The following is a 13,929-nucleotide window of genomic DNA, read 5'->3' as shown; positions in this document are numbered from 1 at the left end:
TGAAAACACAGCCTAAAGAGATTACACGGGAAGTTTTATATATTCAGTGATTTTATTCATTTGTATGCGCTTTTTCACACTGACATTAAGCTATAGACAGGAGAATATGTGTTTAATATAGGTTAAAAATATAGCATTAAAACTTTTAGCTATGCTATTTTTATAAATATGCCGTCATGTCCAAAATTAAACATGGCCAAAACACAAAAAGAAAACAAAGTAATTTACAGCAAAATAAAAACTACTAAAAATACCGTTATTTACATTATGACAGATTTTGCCTTCTTTACATTATTTAATTACAAAGCAAACATATTTCATTTGACTGTAAAACCTAAAGCATCAGTCTGAAGTGTGCATACATAATATATTATGCGTAAAAGTAGAAAACAAGAGTGATAATTTATCAGCAAAAATGCCATTGTCTCAAAAGCAGCAGTATGTAACAAAGTCACTAGTGCAATATGCAAGACTAGGTAAATGTTGCACACCTGCGACTGCACAAAATATTCAGTAATAACTTCTTCAATGTTACCTTATTTCTCATATATCATAACAAATAAAGTAAAACCAAGTTCGGTTCAGGGTATGATACTTCTGCATGTGCAGCTAAAGCAGTTAGACTTTGTTTACCTTAACATGCAGTTTTATTAAGCCTGGAGGAATGAAGCACTTTATATGCAGATTTAAATGTTTTAAAGAGGAGCCCAATACATAAAAGTCAATGCGGCTCACAAGCTAGCAAGATTTTCAAGGTTATTAGCTATTACACTGAATGAAGCGCTGATAGTACTAAAACATTACTTGTCCAATAAAACCACAAACACTGTTTAAACATTAAATACACAATGTGAAAGTAAGGTCAGAGTTGGAACTGTCAATGTTAAGATAGTATTCGGGCAGGGACACTCAAGCCTACCTGTCCTGGTAGATATGCCATAGTTGAGCAAACACAAAGTCTTCCCTGGAATAACTGTTTTACACTGTAAAGAGTAACAGAACGAGAGAGGAGTCGGTCCTTATAACTGGGAACAGCAGGAGTTGGTTCTCTGTGTTTTTAAGACCATAGAACTGGGGGGCCCAACCCATTTATTTGCCTATTAAGGTTTAAGGTTTCTTTATTTAGTCACGTTTACACAAGAAAACATGAAATTTGCCTTCTCAGTTGCATCTAATAACAGACAGAATGAAATAAAACAGACAAATAGAAACAAGAAAGGTTAAGGTATGGCAGTTAGATAATACATATCTGTATTTACACACAAAAAAAAAATAAGTTACAGGATATATATTAAAACCTTAATCATTATCTCCGATATTTCTTATTGAAAAGTCATATGGCACTAGGAAGAAAGAAGTTCCTGGAGCGATTTTTGTGGGTTTTCAAAGCGACCTGATTAACTGAAGTTTAGTTCTACATGTAATGGATGACTATCATCAATTGAGATGATTTCCAGTTTCTTTAACATTGCCCTCTGACACACACTAGTCAAATCACTATTACTAGTAATCAGCTAGCACAATAAAACAAATCATATCAAGTTTGCAAATCTGAATGTGAAAGGAAACTCTGCTGGTTTGCTCATCACTGAGCATTATAATTAGTAATGCTATATTTTATATAACCTACGGAGTCAGATTTGTGCTACAGTACAAGGACAGTGTTACCGCTGCGTGTTTGAGAACTGTGCAAACAGGAATTTAATACGAAAATGTGTACAGTATACGTAATAATAAATCTAAAATGACATTACTTTTTCTATCAAAGCACAGCCTTCATTTTTTTAAAAAAAGACATCTACAGTATTTTCACAAAGTCCAAAAGCAATGCCAGAAATAATGTCCGAGTTAACCTGGAAGTATTTCACAACTTGGACTTAAAGACCTCCTCACCTCAAACCAAGCTTGGAGTTGGGTGTGGGCTTGACTCTCAGAGGGGCAGAGAAATGAGAGTGACTAGAGGAGAGCAGAAGGTAAGTGAAGCTTAGTTGGTGATTAAATATGTTAGGTAAGCCAAGAGTGGCACTTTTGTATGCTGTATTATATTTTATTATCCTGTATTGTTTAGTTTAATGAATAAATTTCACTTTCTCCATCTACCTGGGCCTCAGTAGTATCATGTTGGGATGGGGTTAGCTCGAAATTGACCCCTAAAGGTCACAACGTATATACACAAACACACATACATATGCTCAAGTACTATTTCCCAAAAACACCAGTCATAATGAATGATGGAGCAAAAAAAAAATCAAAATGTATGTTTAAAGTGCTGTCATAAGGTAAGTCCAAAAGGTAACTTAAGCATATACTGTATGTTACTGACATATTCAGTTTAGGGCTAAATTTCTACTAAATTAAAATTCAAGTGGGTTTGTTAATACAGGCATGCATCAGAGTCTTGCATATGCATCATTTCGAACAGGCTACATATACATTAGATTTGATTCTAAGTGTACTGAAAGCAGAAGAAAAATAAAGATTGTCATGGCAGGCTAATATACACTGTTTTAATAGTTAATTAACAAAAAACATCACAAAGAACAAACATTTAGTACTATCATCATTTTTAACAAGATTAAATTCAATATTTAAGGCATTTGTTTTTTCAGTAAGAAACTAAAGAAATGTAACATTTAAAAGTGGATTAAATTAGCTTCACAAACATGCAATATAACAAAATCATTTTAGCTCATTGGTGATGAGAATGTGAACCAGGTATATTTATAATACTGAAGACAGATGATCCAATGTTGTCAAAATAATTTAGAATACCAAAAAATGATCATTTAAAGAAGGGTAGCTATTATTATTATAGTCTATGTCAACTAAAAATCCAATCTATGACTTTTGTTGTAATTTTTGCACAACAATTACTTGGTCAATTATGAACATATCTTTACGAATGATAATAAATTTTGCACTATGAAGTTACACCAACCATAGCTCCTGCATTCATTCAAAAGTTTTTGCTCATTGATTAAATCATTTTCAAAATCTGCAGCAAGATCACCACATATGCAGACACTCAGTGTACAAACATATTGGCACAAGAGAAGAAACGGATGAAAAACAGTTTGTCACACAAATAGAAATAATACACATTTATTTGTGTAATATTAAAACACACAGGAAAGATCACTGAATATTCAAATAACACACACCCCATAATCCATCCATCCATCATCCAACCCACTATATCCTTACTACAGGGTCACAGGGGGGTCTGCTGGAGTCAATCCCAGCCAACACAGTGCGCAAAGCAAGAAACAAACCCTGGGCAGGGCTCCAGCCCAATGTAGACACCCCAATACTCTCAACATAAAAACATCCATATATCCAAACTGAAGACACATAAAAAGAATATGAACAACAAAAGCAAGAGTGTTTTAACAGCTAAAAACCTGGATCTTAAATGAGTTACTGTGTTATGTATGCATCAAAGACCAACTGTCTCAATCGTTAATATTACATAATAAAACGATTCTTCAACTATAAATATTTAAACTTAAAATGGATTTTCTCTTAATAACAACATTTAAAGTATAATTATATGAGACAAATCATGACGTCATTCATAATGACCAGAAACTTGTCAATAGCACACACATAATTATACCACTGGAAAAAGATAAAAACAAAAATGAAAACAAATTAAAATCAAACATTAATCGCTTTTTAAACACTTATCAGAATGCTTAAATTTCATTTAAAAAGTTCTGAGGCAAACATATTACCCCCAAAGAAACTAAAATGTCAAAAAATTTCTGCAATTAATTTTAAAAACTATTTCCCCATTTAAAGTTTTAATCAGTTTAAACATTGCGTTTGCCTTGAATATCAGCTCTTCTGTAGCAGTAAAAAAAAAATCTAGCAAATAGATAAACTGAAAAAAGAACTAAAAGTTGTTATGCAAAATTAAGCAAGCAACTTCCATTGTGTGATACTTGTAGTTTTCATTCTGAACAACACGCCCATTATTTCAGAAACTGCTATGCGTCCACACACCTTAAAGTACATTATTCTAAACAAACACAGCCAAACTCCTCCAAAATGGCAACGGAGCAGGTCATTTCAAGGACCACCACTCCATATTTAAAGGTAAATAATCAACAATTGAAGGTTGCTGAGGCAATTAAATGGTTAAACTGCAGCATTAAGAAACAGCAGAATTTGACAGTATAGTGGATCTCTTGTGGCTTCACAACCATATGCTTATACTCTTAAGATACCATGTGTTCAGTCTTTAAAAGCACTCAGAGACAACTCCCAATCTGAATGGTAACAAAACATCTGCATACAGAAAAACGAATGATAAAATTGCATTTTATTACCAACTAAACCCTACACTCTATATCCTTTTTAAGCTGAATAATTCAAAAGTTATTTGCACCTAATGACAGCCAAAAAATAATCAAAATCTTAACTTCTGAAAAATTAAACTAATGTTCAGCAGTATATAGCCTTTACGTCAAACAGGACAAGGAAAATGTAGATTTACATGAAAGAAAACAAAAAAGAAAAACTTAATATTTCCAGTTTGCTTAAGGCCATTTAAATTAATCAAACTAAGAAAAAAAATTACCTTAGGTTGTGCTCTTCTAGGAAAGGCAACTTTAGGATCAATCTGCCAAAGAATAGCATTTGGAGAAAAAGAAGAAACCAAAAATGAAAAGAAAATTTCATTACAATTGTAAACTAATGACACAATGAGAACACAGAACAATCTAATTCACCCTTGTTTCTCAGACATGGATACCAGCAATTAGTTTATTGTTTAAAAGACTCAAATAGTGAGAAAAAATAAACTAAGACAACAAGTCAAATTACCGGTACCTGTATACTTCCAAATTTTAATCCAATACATTTTGCATGCCTGCCATTTTGATATAATGGCTTTCAAAATCTGATCAATCAAGCAGAAAAAGTGAGGTTAGCATTGATTTTCCATTTGGCACTATACACACTACCCACTAGGACAAACACAACTTAATGTACATAGGAGTTCTCTGAAATCATTCATTAAAAATCAAATTAGCCAACTAAAAATTAGCTATATGTCTGGTTCAAACAACTTCATTTTTCTCTTTTTAATAATTTTAATGAAAGTGTATGCAATTAGCCTGTAATAATGTATCAACTGATTTATTATTGGTCTGTGTTGTTTTTTGTTGTTTTTTTAATGCAACGTGCGAGTCAAAATACATCAGGCTAACGATAACTTAAAATCTACTCATCAACAATATGAAATCAAATTATTGTTCCTGCCCACCTCTGCATGCACTTCCTAACAGCCCATTAAGAGAATCTGTTTTTCAATAAATATGCTCTTCAGCTTGTTGGTTAGTAGGTGTGCTCCCTATTCATTTCAGCATTTTGCCAGAGGCCATCAGCACATAGGCCCACAAGAAAAAAAACCTGCAATGTCAGTAATAGGGAAACCACAGATTTCTATCATCTGCTCTGTGTTACTTCATACTTTACATGTGTGTACCTTAGCATCCTGTTTGCTTCAATTGGCCAAGGTCACTTGTGCTGGCATTGTTTCATCTTAGACAAATGCAGATCAATATAAAAATGCATCTCTCTTTTTCTTGAGAACAAATTAAACATGATCAATACACCCACCCACCCCCAGCCAATGGGGCTCTGTATATTTTATTATGCTCAGCAGGTACTAAACATTTCATACTTGAAAATGGCGGGCAACTGAGGACAGCAGCAAAGTAATCTTTTATAAAATCATATGTTGGAACTTCTGTAAAGAATTGGAGATAGATTATGCTTGCACAAAACCTTAAAAGTAAAAGTGATAGTTTTTAAAAGGAGGCATACAAAAAACTGCTTATTTGCCTCCCCTGCCAAAACTGGTTTATTACATTGAATTCAAGCAAAGGATAAGCATGTGCCTTTTCCAACAGGTCTTTTAATAGATATTCATACAACTGTCATTTAAAGAACTGTGCAACAGTAAAAAGGAGCAACGGAAACCAGTCCAGACCCTTAAGAGGCCCTAAAACACCATTTTATAATGCTTAACTTCGAGTAAGGTTAGCATTTATGTGTACCTGAAGTCTTCATTTAAGACCACACTACTCCAAAGGAGACAGTTGTAACACACTTTTTCTCTGAATAATTTACAACATAGACACCAAGTGTTAGGTCTTTTTCTAGCTCTTCATAAGAGGCACAACATTAAACTTTTTTTTAACAACACAATGCCCCTCTCTGTGCTATACAGTGCACATGAGTGCTCCTTTCTTTTGTATCCAGTATACCTCTTGCAAATAAAAAAAACTCAGAGGAAATGAATGTTCAAAACGGCTCAATGTACTCTTTCATTTCTAATTTGAATGCACTCAAAAGATTTTGCTACCTGTGGGCAAAGGTTTTATGTTGATGTCTTAACCAATCTTTGGGGCATTTGTGGCTGCCGGAAAAAAATGCCATTAAAAGAATAAAAGGCTAAAATAAACACTTTCTCCTCAAATAAAGTTGAAGAGCAAAATGTACTGCAAGATCTGTAAAACGTAAAGGGTGTGAGCTGAACATAAAGTAAAAAGCCTGTGGTGGTATCCATTGATGAAGAAAACCTGCAGCAGCATTGTGTTTCAAAAATGATAATGTATCTCTCAACATACACACATGCACAAGATCTGCCATTGAGTGGTTATTTTAGTCTGTTAATTTAGAAGCATTAGTTTAAGCATACTTGTTCTCTAATTGAAGAAAACATTAGACAATTAAATAAAAACCATTTACGCAGTCTATAAGCACAGATATGCTTTTATTGTTTATTGAAAGGTAAGATAAACTAATCAAATGGGCAAAGCCCACAAAATTATCGTAGAGTCTAAAAGAGTAGAACTTCCATATATCATTTTAAATAAACAATAGAGACTTAATTATGTAAGCGGCTCACTAGAGGACGCACTTTCTTCTATTTACTCTTGCTATCCTTCACACACAGCGCTGCCTCTTAACATCAAGTCTCAATATTAGTCTTAGATAAGGACCCTCATTAGAGATGCCTAACTATACTGCAGCCATTTCCTTGAGGTCTACTGAAAGAAAGGAGTGCGTAAACCAAAATACAGATTTTTTTTTTTCTTTTTTATCAGTTGATTTTGTAACATCTTGGAAAACTATATAATGAGACTTTTTACTTGTACTTATCAAATACTGCTTATAAATACAGTAAAGGAAACCATTAAGTAAAATGTATTCTTCATGCTCATTGCTATTCCTAGAAACAGTTGCAAAAACTTTATCTGATAGTGTGATTTGTGCATTACAAATCAAGTCGATTGCAAAACTATGAGAACACCAAAGATCCTTAAGAGAGAAATGATCATTATTGCTGAAAACAATGCTGTATATATTTAAAACTTGTACTGAATCCCTTATTGCTTTAAAAATGTGAAATCTCATGTCTGAGAAACAAAGGTATAATGCCAATATTTTAAAATGCATGACAAAAACTCTCACTAAAAATAACTTTAAAAAATGTTTATTTTTCAAATGTTTTAAAACTGCTATTGAAGTATTTTCAAACATTAACTAAAACTGTAACTATAAAGAAATGCAAGAGGTGTAACTTTTTTAGGCTTGCAACCTATGCACAAGCAAGACAAAGTGAAACAGGTTTTTTTTCCAGATTACTCACAGACAAATTTCGCTAGGTTTTACCTTCATCATAAAACCAATCTAGGCGTTGTGAGGTATACTGCAATGTGACATGTAGACTGATTTGATTTATTCCAAGCTTTATTCAAAATAAAGAAAAATTAAGCACATCACAATAACGAAACCTGGAAAAAAATAAAGCCAGATCCCTGCTAATCCCAGCCCACAATCCCGTGATAAAATATCCATCATCACAAGAAAAAAATCACATTAAACTTTTTTTGGGGAAATTAAGGAATAGATGATAAAAAATTAATTAAGTGTTAATTGGCAAGAAAAACACCACATTATTTACATGGATTTGTTGCACCATCTTTCAGTTTTTTCAAGCACTCTGACATATAAAATCCATTCCTGTTTGTTCAAAAAAAAATTTTTTTTGTAAGTTGTAAAGCAAGTAATGGAAAATAGCTAATAATATGGTAAATTTATTTGGTCTTTTCACAACATTACCAAAAAATTTTGAAAAGGCACTGCTGACACGCAGAAGGGATGGAATCAATATTCTGATTTTCCTTTTGCTTTGTTTCTGTTTTCCCTAAATCTCTAAAAACAGAAATGACACTGTCAGACTGATAATGCCTTTCCAAAGGTGTCAAAACCCTAAAATCAAAACAAGAAGTTACATACAAACAGTACAGTCTTATTCAAGAATGATTTAAAGAAGAAAACTGTAAGCCACCTAATGTGTCGGATATGCCCATTTTAGGAGGGGATGCAAGCAAAAAAAAGCAAAGAAATACCTCCTGCATTTCTTGGTTAAAAACAAAATTTCTACATCAACAGAAATTAGTCAGTTAGATAATATTCTACTGTACTGACTTTTGGCAGCTACGGTGCTCTAATAAGTAACTATTTTATTTAAAATCTATGTTTCTGATTTAAAAATTACCTAAACCAAGCTTTAATGAAATTGTAAATAAGTACTTCGTTGCCCAGCATCAAAAGCCGACCAATCTGCCTCCTGCATTGAACGTTGAAACAGAGTCAAGCAATTCGAATTATCATCAAATATATGAGCATCACAGAGCGTATTTCACCGCGGCTATTCTAATCTTTTTCAGAAATCCATGACACCTCAATACAAGGGCCTGTAACTCATTTTGGACCATGACAGCTTTAAAGATTCAAAAGTGACATTTACAAAAAGAAATCATAATTATTCACCCTTACTCCTTACAAAAAATCTAATTCAACATTTGTAAGCAATTAGTCTAAATTCAGTTGGGTGCACACACAAAATAAATAAGAAGCTGATGACTCTAAAATTTCATATATTTGAAACAAAACTGGCAAATGAAACAGTGTAAACATTTTGGCATTTTAATTTTAACTGCTGTCATACTGAGATTCATTGGCAAATTCCAAAATGACAAATATTTGGATTACTGAGTACTTCGCATTGAACAAACTATACATTAACAGTAGCTCATTTAAACTGTTAAGTACTAGAGCCCAGAAGTTATCCATCTTTAACTGGAATAAAGTATTTATAATAAAGTATTAATTAAAAAATTACACAATCCACAAAAGTACAGTGACAGTTGCGTTTACCAACAAGTAACAAACAGAACTGCAGGACAGACAAAAAAAAACAAACTTAAATTGACTAAACTACAGAAAACTACAGAAAACACGTATGTGATTTAAAACGGCAGAAAACACAAAAGACAGACTTAAAAGGGATTTTACGAACTACACTTCAACATAATACATTATTCAACGGAAGTTAAAGATTATTTTTCTCGATATTAAAAGTTGCGCATACCTTTTTTTCTTAACAGATCTGTAGTATAAACAGCTCTGGATGACTGGAGGTCTGTGGAAACTTTTGAACGGTAGCTTATTAACAGAACATTTAATTTATGACTAAAATGTTTACCAAGATAAAAAAAAAAAACACTTCTCTATGTAAGACGGTTAATTAGTTGAATGTTTTTACAGCACTTTATTTCCTTCTACCACTATCTTCTTATTTTACGTAAAATGCGTCGCCTCTGTCAGCAAATAACCGTTTTGAAATGACTTCTATGTTAAAATACACACTTACTGGCAGAAGCTTAGGTGTGCAATGTGTACAAATATATTTCAGAACGAGAATGTGGCATCATTAAAGAAAAAGAACAGCGATCAACAGTTAACTTGCTTTCCGTGTCATTGCTCTCCATCCCGTCGCAAGGCGGCCGTGGCCCTCAGGTTGCTCATGCTTAGCGCACCAAGTAGCGCTGTCCTCGGCGACGGAATGACGCAGGTGGCCGGCTTGACTGACACTACAATAAGACATCAGCCAGTAGCGTTGCAGAATAAACTGTGCTAAAATTACAGAAAACTCTTAAAAGCCTAAAATGAATTATTCATATAAAAAGGGGTTCAACGTCACCTGGTAGTACTTTACCTCGGTCACATGCCAAGGTCGTAGAGATGGACAGCGCCGAGTTTGGGCCGGTAAAATAATCTCAGCGCAAAGTAGTAACATTCAAGTTAAAAAAGCGACATTCTTAAGTCCTCAGTTTGACATTGCTATTTCCGAGGATGGGCAGAGCCACCAGCCTCTGCCTCCGCCTCCTCCTCCTTCCCTTCAAGCTGCCGCTATCCGACGCAGGGACGGACCTGGGGATTAGAAGGGGGTGTGAACCGAAGGGCCTCGGAAATTCTGCCGTTTTAAACATCACATCGTGGGCTATATATCCGCAGGAGAGCCACCTGCCAATGCAAACAACAGAAATAGATAGAAAATAACAGCTGGAGACAAACTCACCGTCTTGGAGTCGAGTTCGTGATGAGGCTGAGCGAGTACTTTATCTACACTGGCCGGGTCGGCAAAAGTGACAAAGCCGAAACCTCTGCAACACAACAAAGAAACAACACTGAGTGTGACAACCGAGCGAGGAAAGGACATGGGGGCGAATATGTAAATACAAGGTTCAAAACCAGTACAACAAGCCCCAGCGCGCTGTCAGTTCAACATGTCATTGCATTTTCACCTGTCAAACATGACTCGCGCGCTCCCTCCGCCCAAGTGGCCTAAGCACAAGACTGGGGTGCAGCGCGTCCCGCAGTAACATTCCAGTCAAGTGCGCATCTGCTCCGGGAAAAAGAATGCACTGGTTACATCAGATCTTGCTTTGAACACAATCGGGCCAAAGTCAAACCCGATCACCCGTAAACAAATCGAAGGAAGAACAGAAAGACTTGAAACATATGTCTGCCTTTGCCGTCTATTATAAACAAGCTTCAACTTTAATCCCTTAATACCGGCATCCTTACCTGGAGCGTTTTGTGGTCGGGTCTCTCATCACCATGCATTCTCTAATTTCTCCGAATTTGCTAAAATAGTCTCTAAGGCTGTCTGTAAACAAAGCGAGAAAGCGGAAGACGGTGAAAATTGAGCAAATAGGCACTGGAGTTGTAATGTTTCATTTGAAAGAACCCGCGATGCTCACAGGGGTCGAATAGAGGACTTTAAATGACTGAATCAAAATAACCTTGCGCGCACACACACGCTCTTATACACACACACACACACATACACACACAAAACACCGCACTCGACCATAACTGAGAACGACCCCCGATACCAGGCAAATTTTAACTCAAAAACAAAGAGAATCAAAGGAGTGAGAAGCACTCTCTTACCTGGTGAGGTCTGCCAGCTCAGGCCGCCGATAAACATTTTACTAGAAGGAGAAAACATAGAAGTGAGACCAGATGTCAGATCGGCCATTTTGACGTGTAACTACTTACAAAAGCTAAAGGAACAGAGGAGCGAGAGAGCGAGCGAGATCTATTGCTACCCTAGCTAGAAAGCAAGCTGCTGGACGGGGAGGCCCCTTCCCACTAACGAAATCAAACAGGGGGGAAACTTAAACTGGTTCCGGGAAAGAGCATGCATGTCAAACTAACCCAGATTTAATTGCTGATGTATTTTAAATATCCATTTTTTTAAAGTGCGATCCTGCTGCTTACCCCGGGTCATGCTGAGAGTCGTTTGGGTTTCCAGAGGTGGCTTGGCTCCCGTCTCCCTCCATATCTAACACAACTATGGGCAGTTACTAACAAAAACACACACAGACAGAGCAAAGCTAAGCGAAGCCCCGCTAAGAGAATATTACTGAGCCGGGAACGCGATCGTCACACGTGGGCTCCGCTCAGCCTGGCTCCCTCCCCACCCCCTCGGTCCGCGTGGGCGGGGCCCAGTCGTCATCTGGCCAATCCTATTGACGTCATTTAGTAAATCACGCCCAAAATCTTAAGCCTCGCCCCTTGGCATGGGCAGTGATTGACTTGAGCGAGTTTTACTTCTTACGCGTCAGTGTCAGAGGCTTGTGCGATTATGTTCACTCTTAGTTTTTAAACCAAGCATGACTGTTTCGTTTACCGCTAGAGCAGCAATGTGCACATCACTCAGGCAATCAATGTTTCCTTAATGTATCGCCTTTCAAGTATTTTACTTATGTTATAGGTGTTTACTTATTTATCCATCCATTTATTTCATGAACTATTTCAGTCCGCCGCAAGATCGCGACTCACCGGCGTCTACCCCGACAGCACTGGAAACAAAGCCGGATTCAGCCGTGGCTGGGACACCAGTCCCACACAGGGAACACTCAACGCACACACCCACACACGATCACAACGAGCTAATTGAGACACGCCAAATGACCTAACTCGCAAGTCTTTGAGACGTGGGTGGAAACCGGAGTGCTATATTTATTTAGCAGATGCTTTCATTCAAAGCTTCTAAAAAAATCATAGTTGCGTGAACACAAACGTGAGGGAACCAAACAAAATTTGCATGTGAAATGACTCCAAATTTTTATTTCAGCGTAATACAACTCAGGTTTTAAAGGACGCAACAAGGTATAAAAATATAAGAACATAATTTAATAATCAAAAGGAGAATCTGGGGTAGAGAAATACGCAGCCGACAAATTCTAACGAATGATTTACTCAAAGTGGCAAGGATAAGGTAATGAAGAAACATAACCTACTTTGACATGGGTAAAGAGTGTTCCAGGTTTTATATTATTGATATTTTTACATCATATTTATCACACATTGTACACATGGAAGATACATACCTCCTTTTTCAAACTGAAATAACATGTAATATACAGAATATTTCATTTTGATATATTCAAACTATACTAACGTTTTGTACATTTTCATCATTTAAGGTTTTTCAAACGCTATTCTTTTAAACTGAAGTTTTAGCCCTTTATTCATAGACTAGGTAGACATTTCCCAAACTCGCTTTTTCCATTACCGGATCTCTGAGAGCCACCACATGTCTCAGCACAATTTGGAACAGTGCAGGAAAACAATATGCAAAACCAGGCACACACACCCTGCATACGGAGACTTCTCTTTATATAGACGATTCTTACTTTTAATCTATTTAAATATGAATTCCGAAAGGTTGAGACCTCTGGGTTCTATTTCCTGCACACTTGTTTTTAAAATTTACCTTTGTCCGTGTGGTACTTTGGTTTCCTCAAATATCACATGCAAGACATTCATGTTCGGTTTAATTAGTTACTCGGCATTGTCCTAATATGAGTGAGTGGAGTCTAAGCAATAAAGTGGATTGTGTCCTTGACTCTTCGTCATTCATCTGTCCATTACCAAGCCCTGTAAGGCACGGCCCATGGCTACATCACCAAGTGCAAGGTAGGGACCAACACTTGTATCTCTCCCCAATGAATTTGGTAATCTTAGCATGTTTTATTTGGGATCATTTTAGAGTTAAAATTATTTTTTGCTGATATAATAAATATTCTCATTCGCTTTCATTTTCAGAAAAACACTTTTACAAATACTGTATATAGCACATATTTGAGATATAGAAATTTTCAGAATCAAAGGTAATTTAAATAAATATTTTTGTGGTGAAAATAAATCATACATAAAATAATTCACATTTTTAACAGAATAACATCACATTTCTTTTGCTTAATTTTGTAAAAAAGTAAAAAAAAAAACAAACTTGCATGATCATTAGTACAGTAGCTGTTGTTAGAAAGAAATTGAAATATTTATCACTTGCTAGCCATCTACAGAAAACAAAAAGAACGGTGCTGAATCCTACCTGTGAATAATTGAAAAGGTGGGTGGCTGGCTTGCATTAAGAGGCTTTTTGGTCCAATAGTGACCCTGCAGTGCATATTTTAGCTAAGCCTCAGAGTATAACCTTCACAAATCACTTAACCGTTTGCTGTTAACATCAGAAGATGGCACATGCAGTAG

General features: G+C 35.8%; 1 protein-coding gene across 9 annotated transcripts in view; it reads right to left on the bottom strand.

The window, feature by feature from the left end:
- Positions 1-11,860, bottom strand: part of msi2b (musashi RNA-binding protein 2b) — a 624,668-nt gene extending 612,808 nt beyond the window's left edge. For all 9 annotated transcript variants that reach the window (XM_039756674.1, XM_039756673.1, XM_039756675.1 and 6 more), the window contains exons 1-5: positions 11,650-11,860; positions 11,320-11,360; positions 10,951-11,032; positions 10,442-10,526; positions 4,583-4,624 (exon numbers count right to left, since the gene is read on the bottom strand). In XM_039756674.1, the coding sequence (XP_039612608.1) occupies positions 4,583-4,624; positions 10,442-10,526; positions 10,951-11,032; positions 11,320-11,360; positions 11,650-11,711 (312 nt within the window). In that variant the 5' untranslated portion in view covers positions 11,712-11,860. The remainder of the gene's footprint in view (positions 1-4,582; positions 4,625-10,441; positions 10,527-10,950; positions 11,033-11,319; positions 11,361-11,649) is intronic.
- Between the last annotated feature and the right edge of the window lie 2,069 nt (positions 11,861-13,929).

Source organism: Polypterus senegalus, chromosome 6, assembly GCF_016835505.1.
Source record: "Polypterus senegalus isolate Bchr_013 chromosome 6, ASM1683550v1, whole genome shotgun sequence".
Lineage (NCBI taxonomy): Eukaryota > Metazoa > Chordata > Cladistia > Polypteriformes > Polypteridae > Polypterus > Polypterus senegalus.
This window is presented reverse-complemented; position numbering and strand designations above follow the sequence as displayed.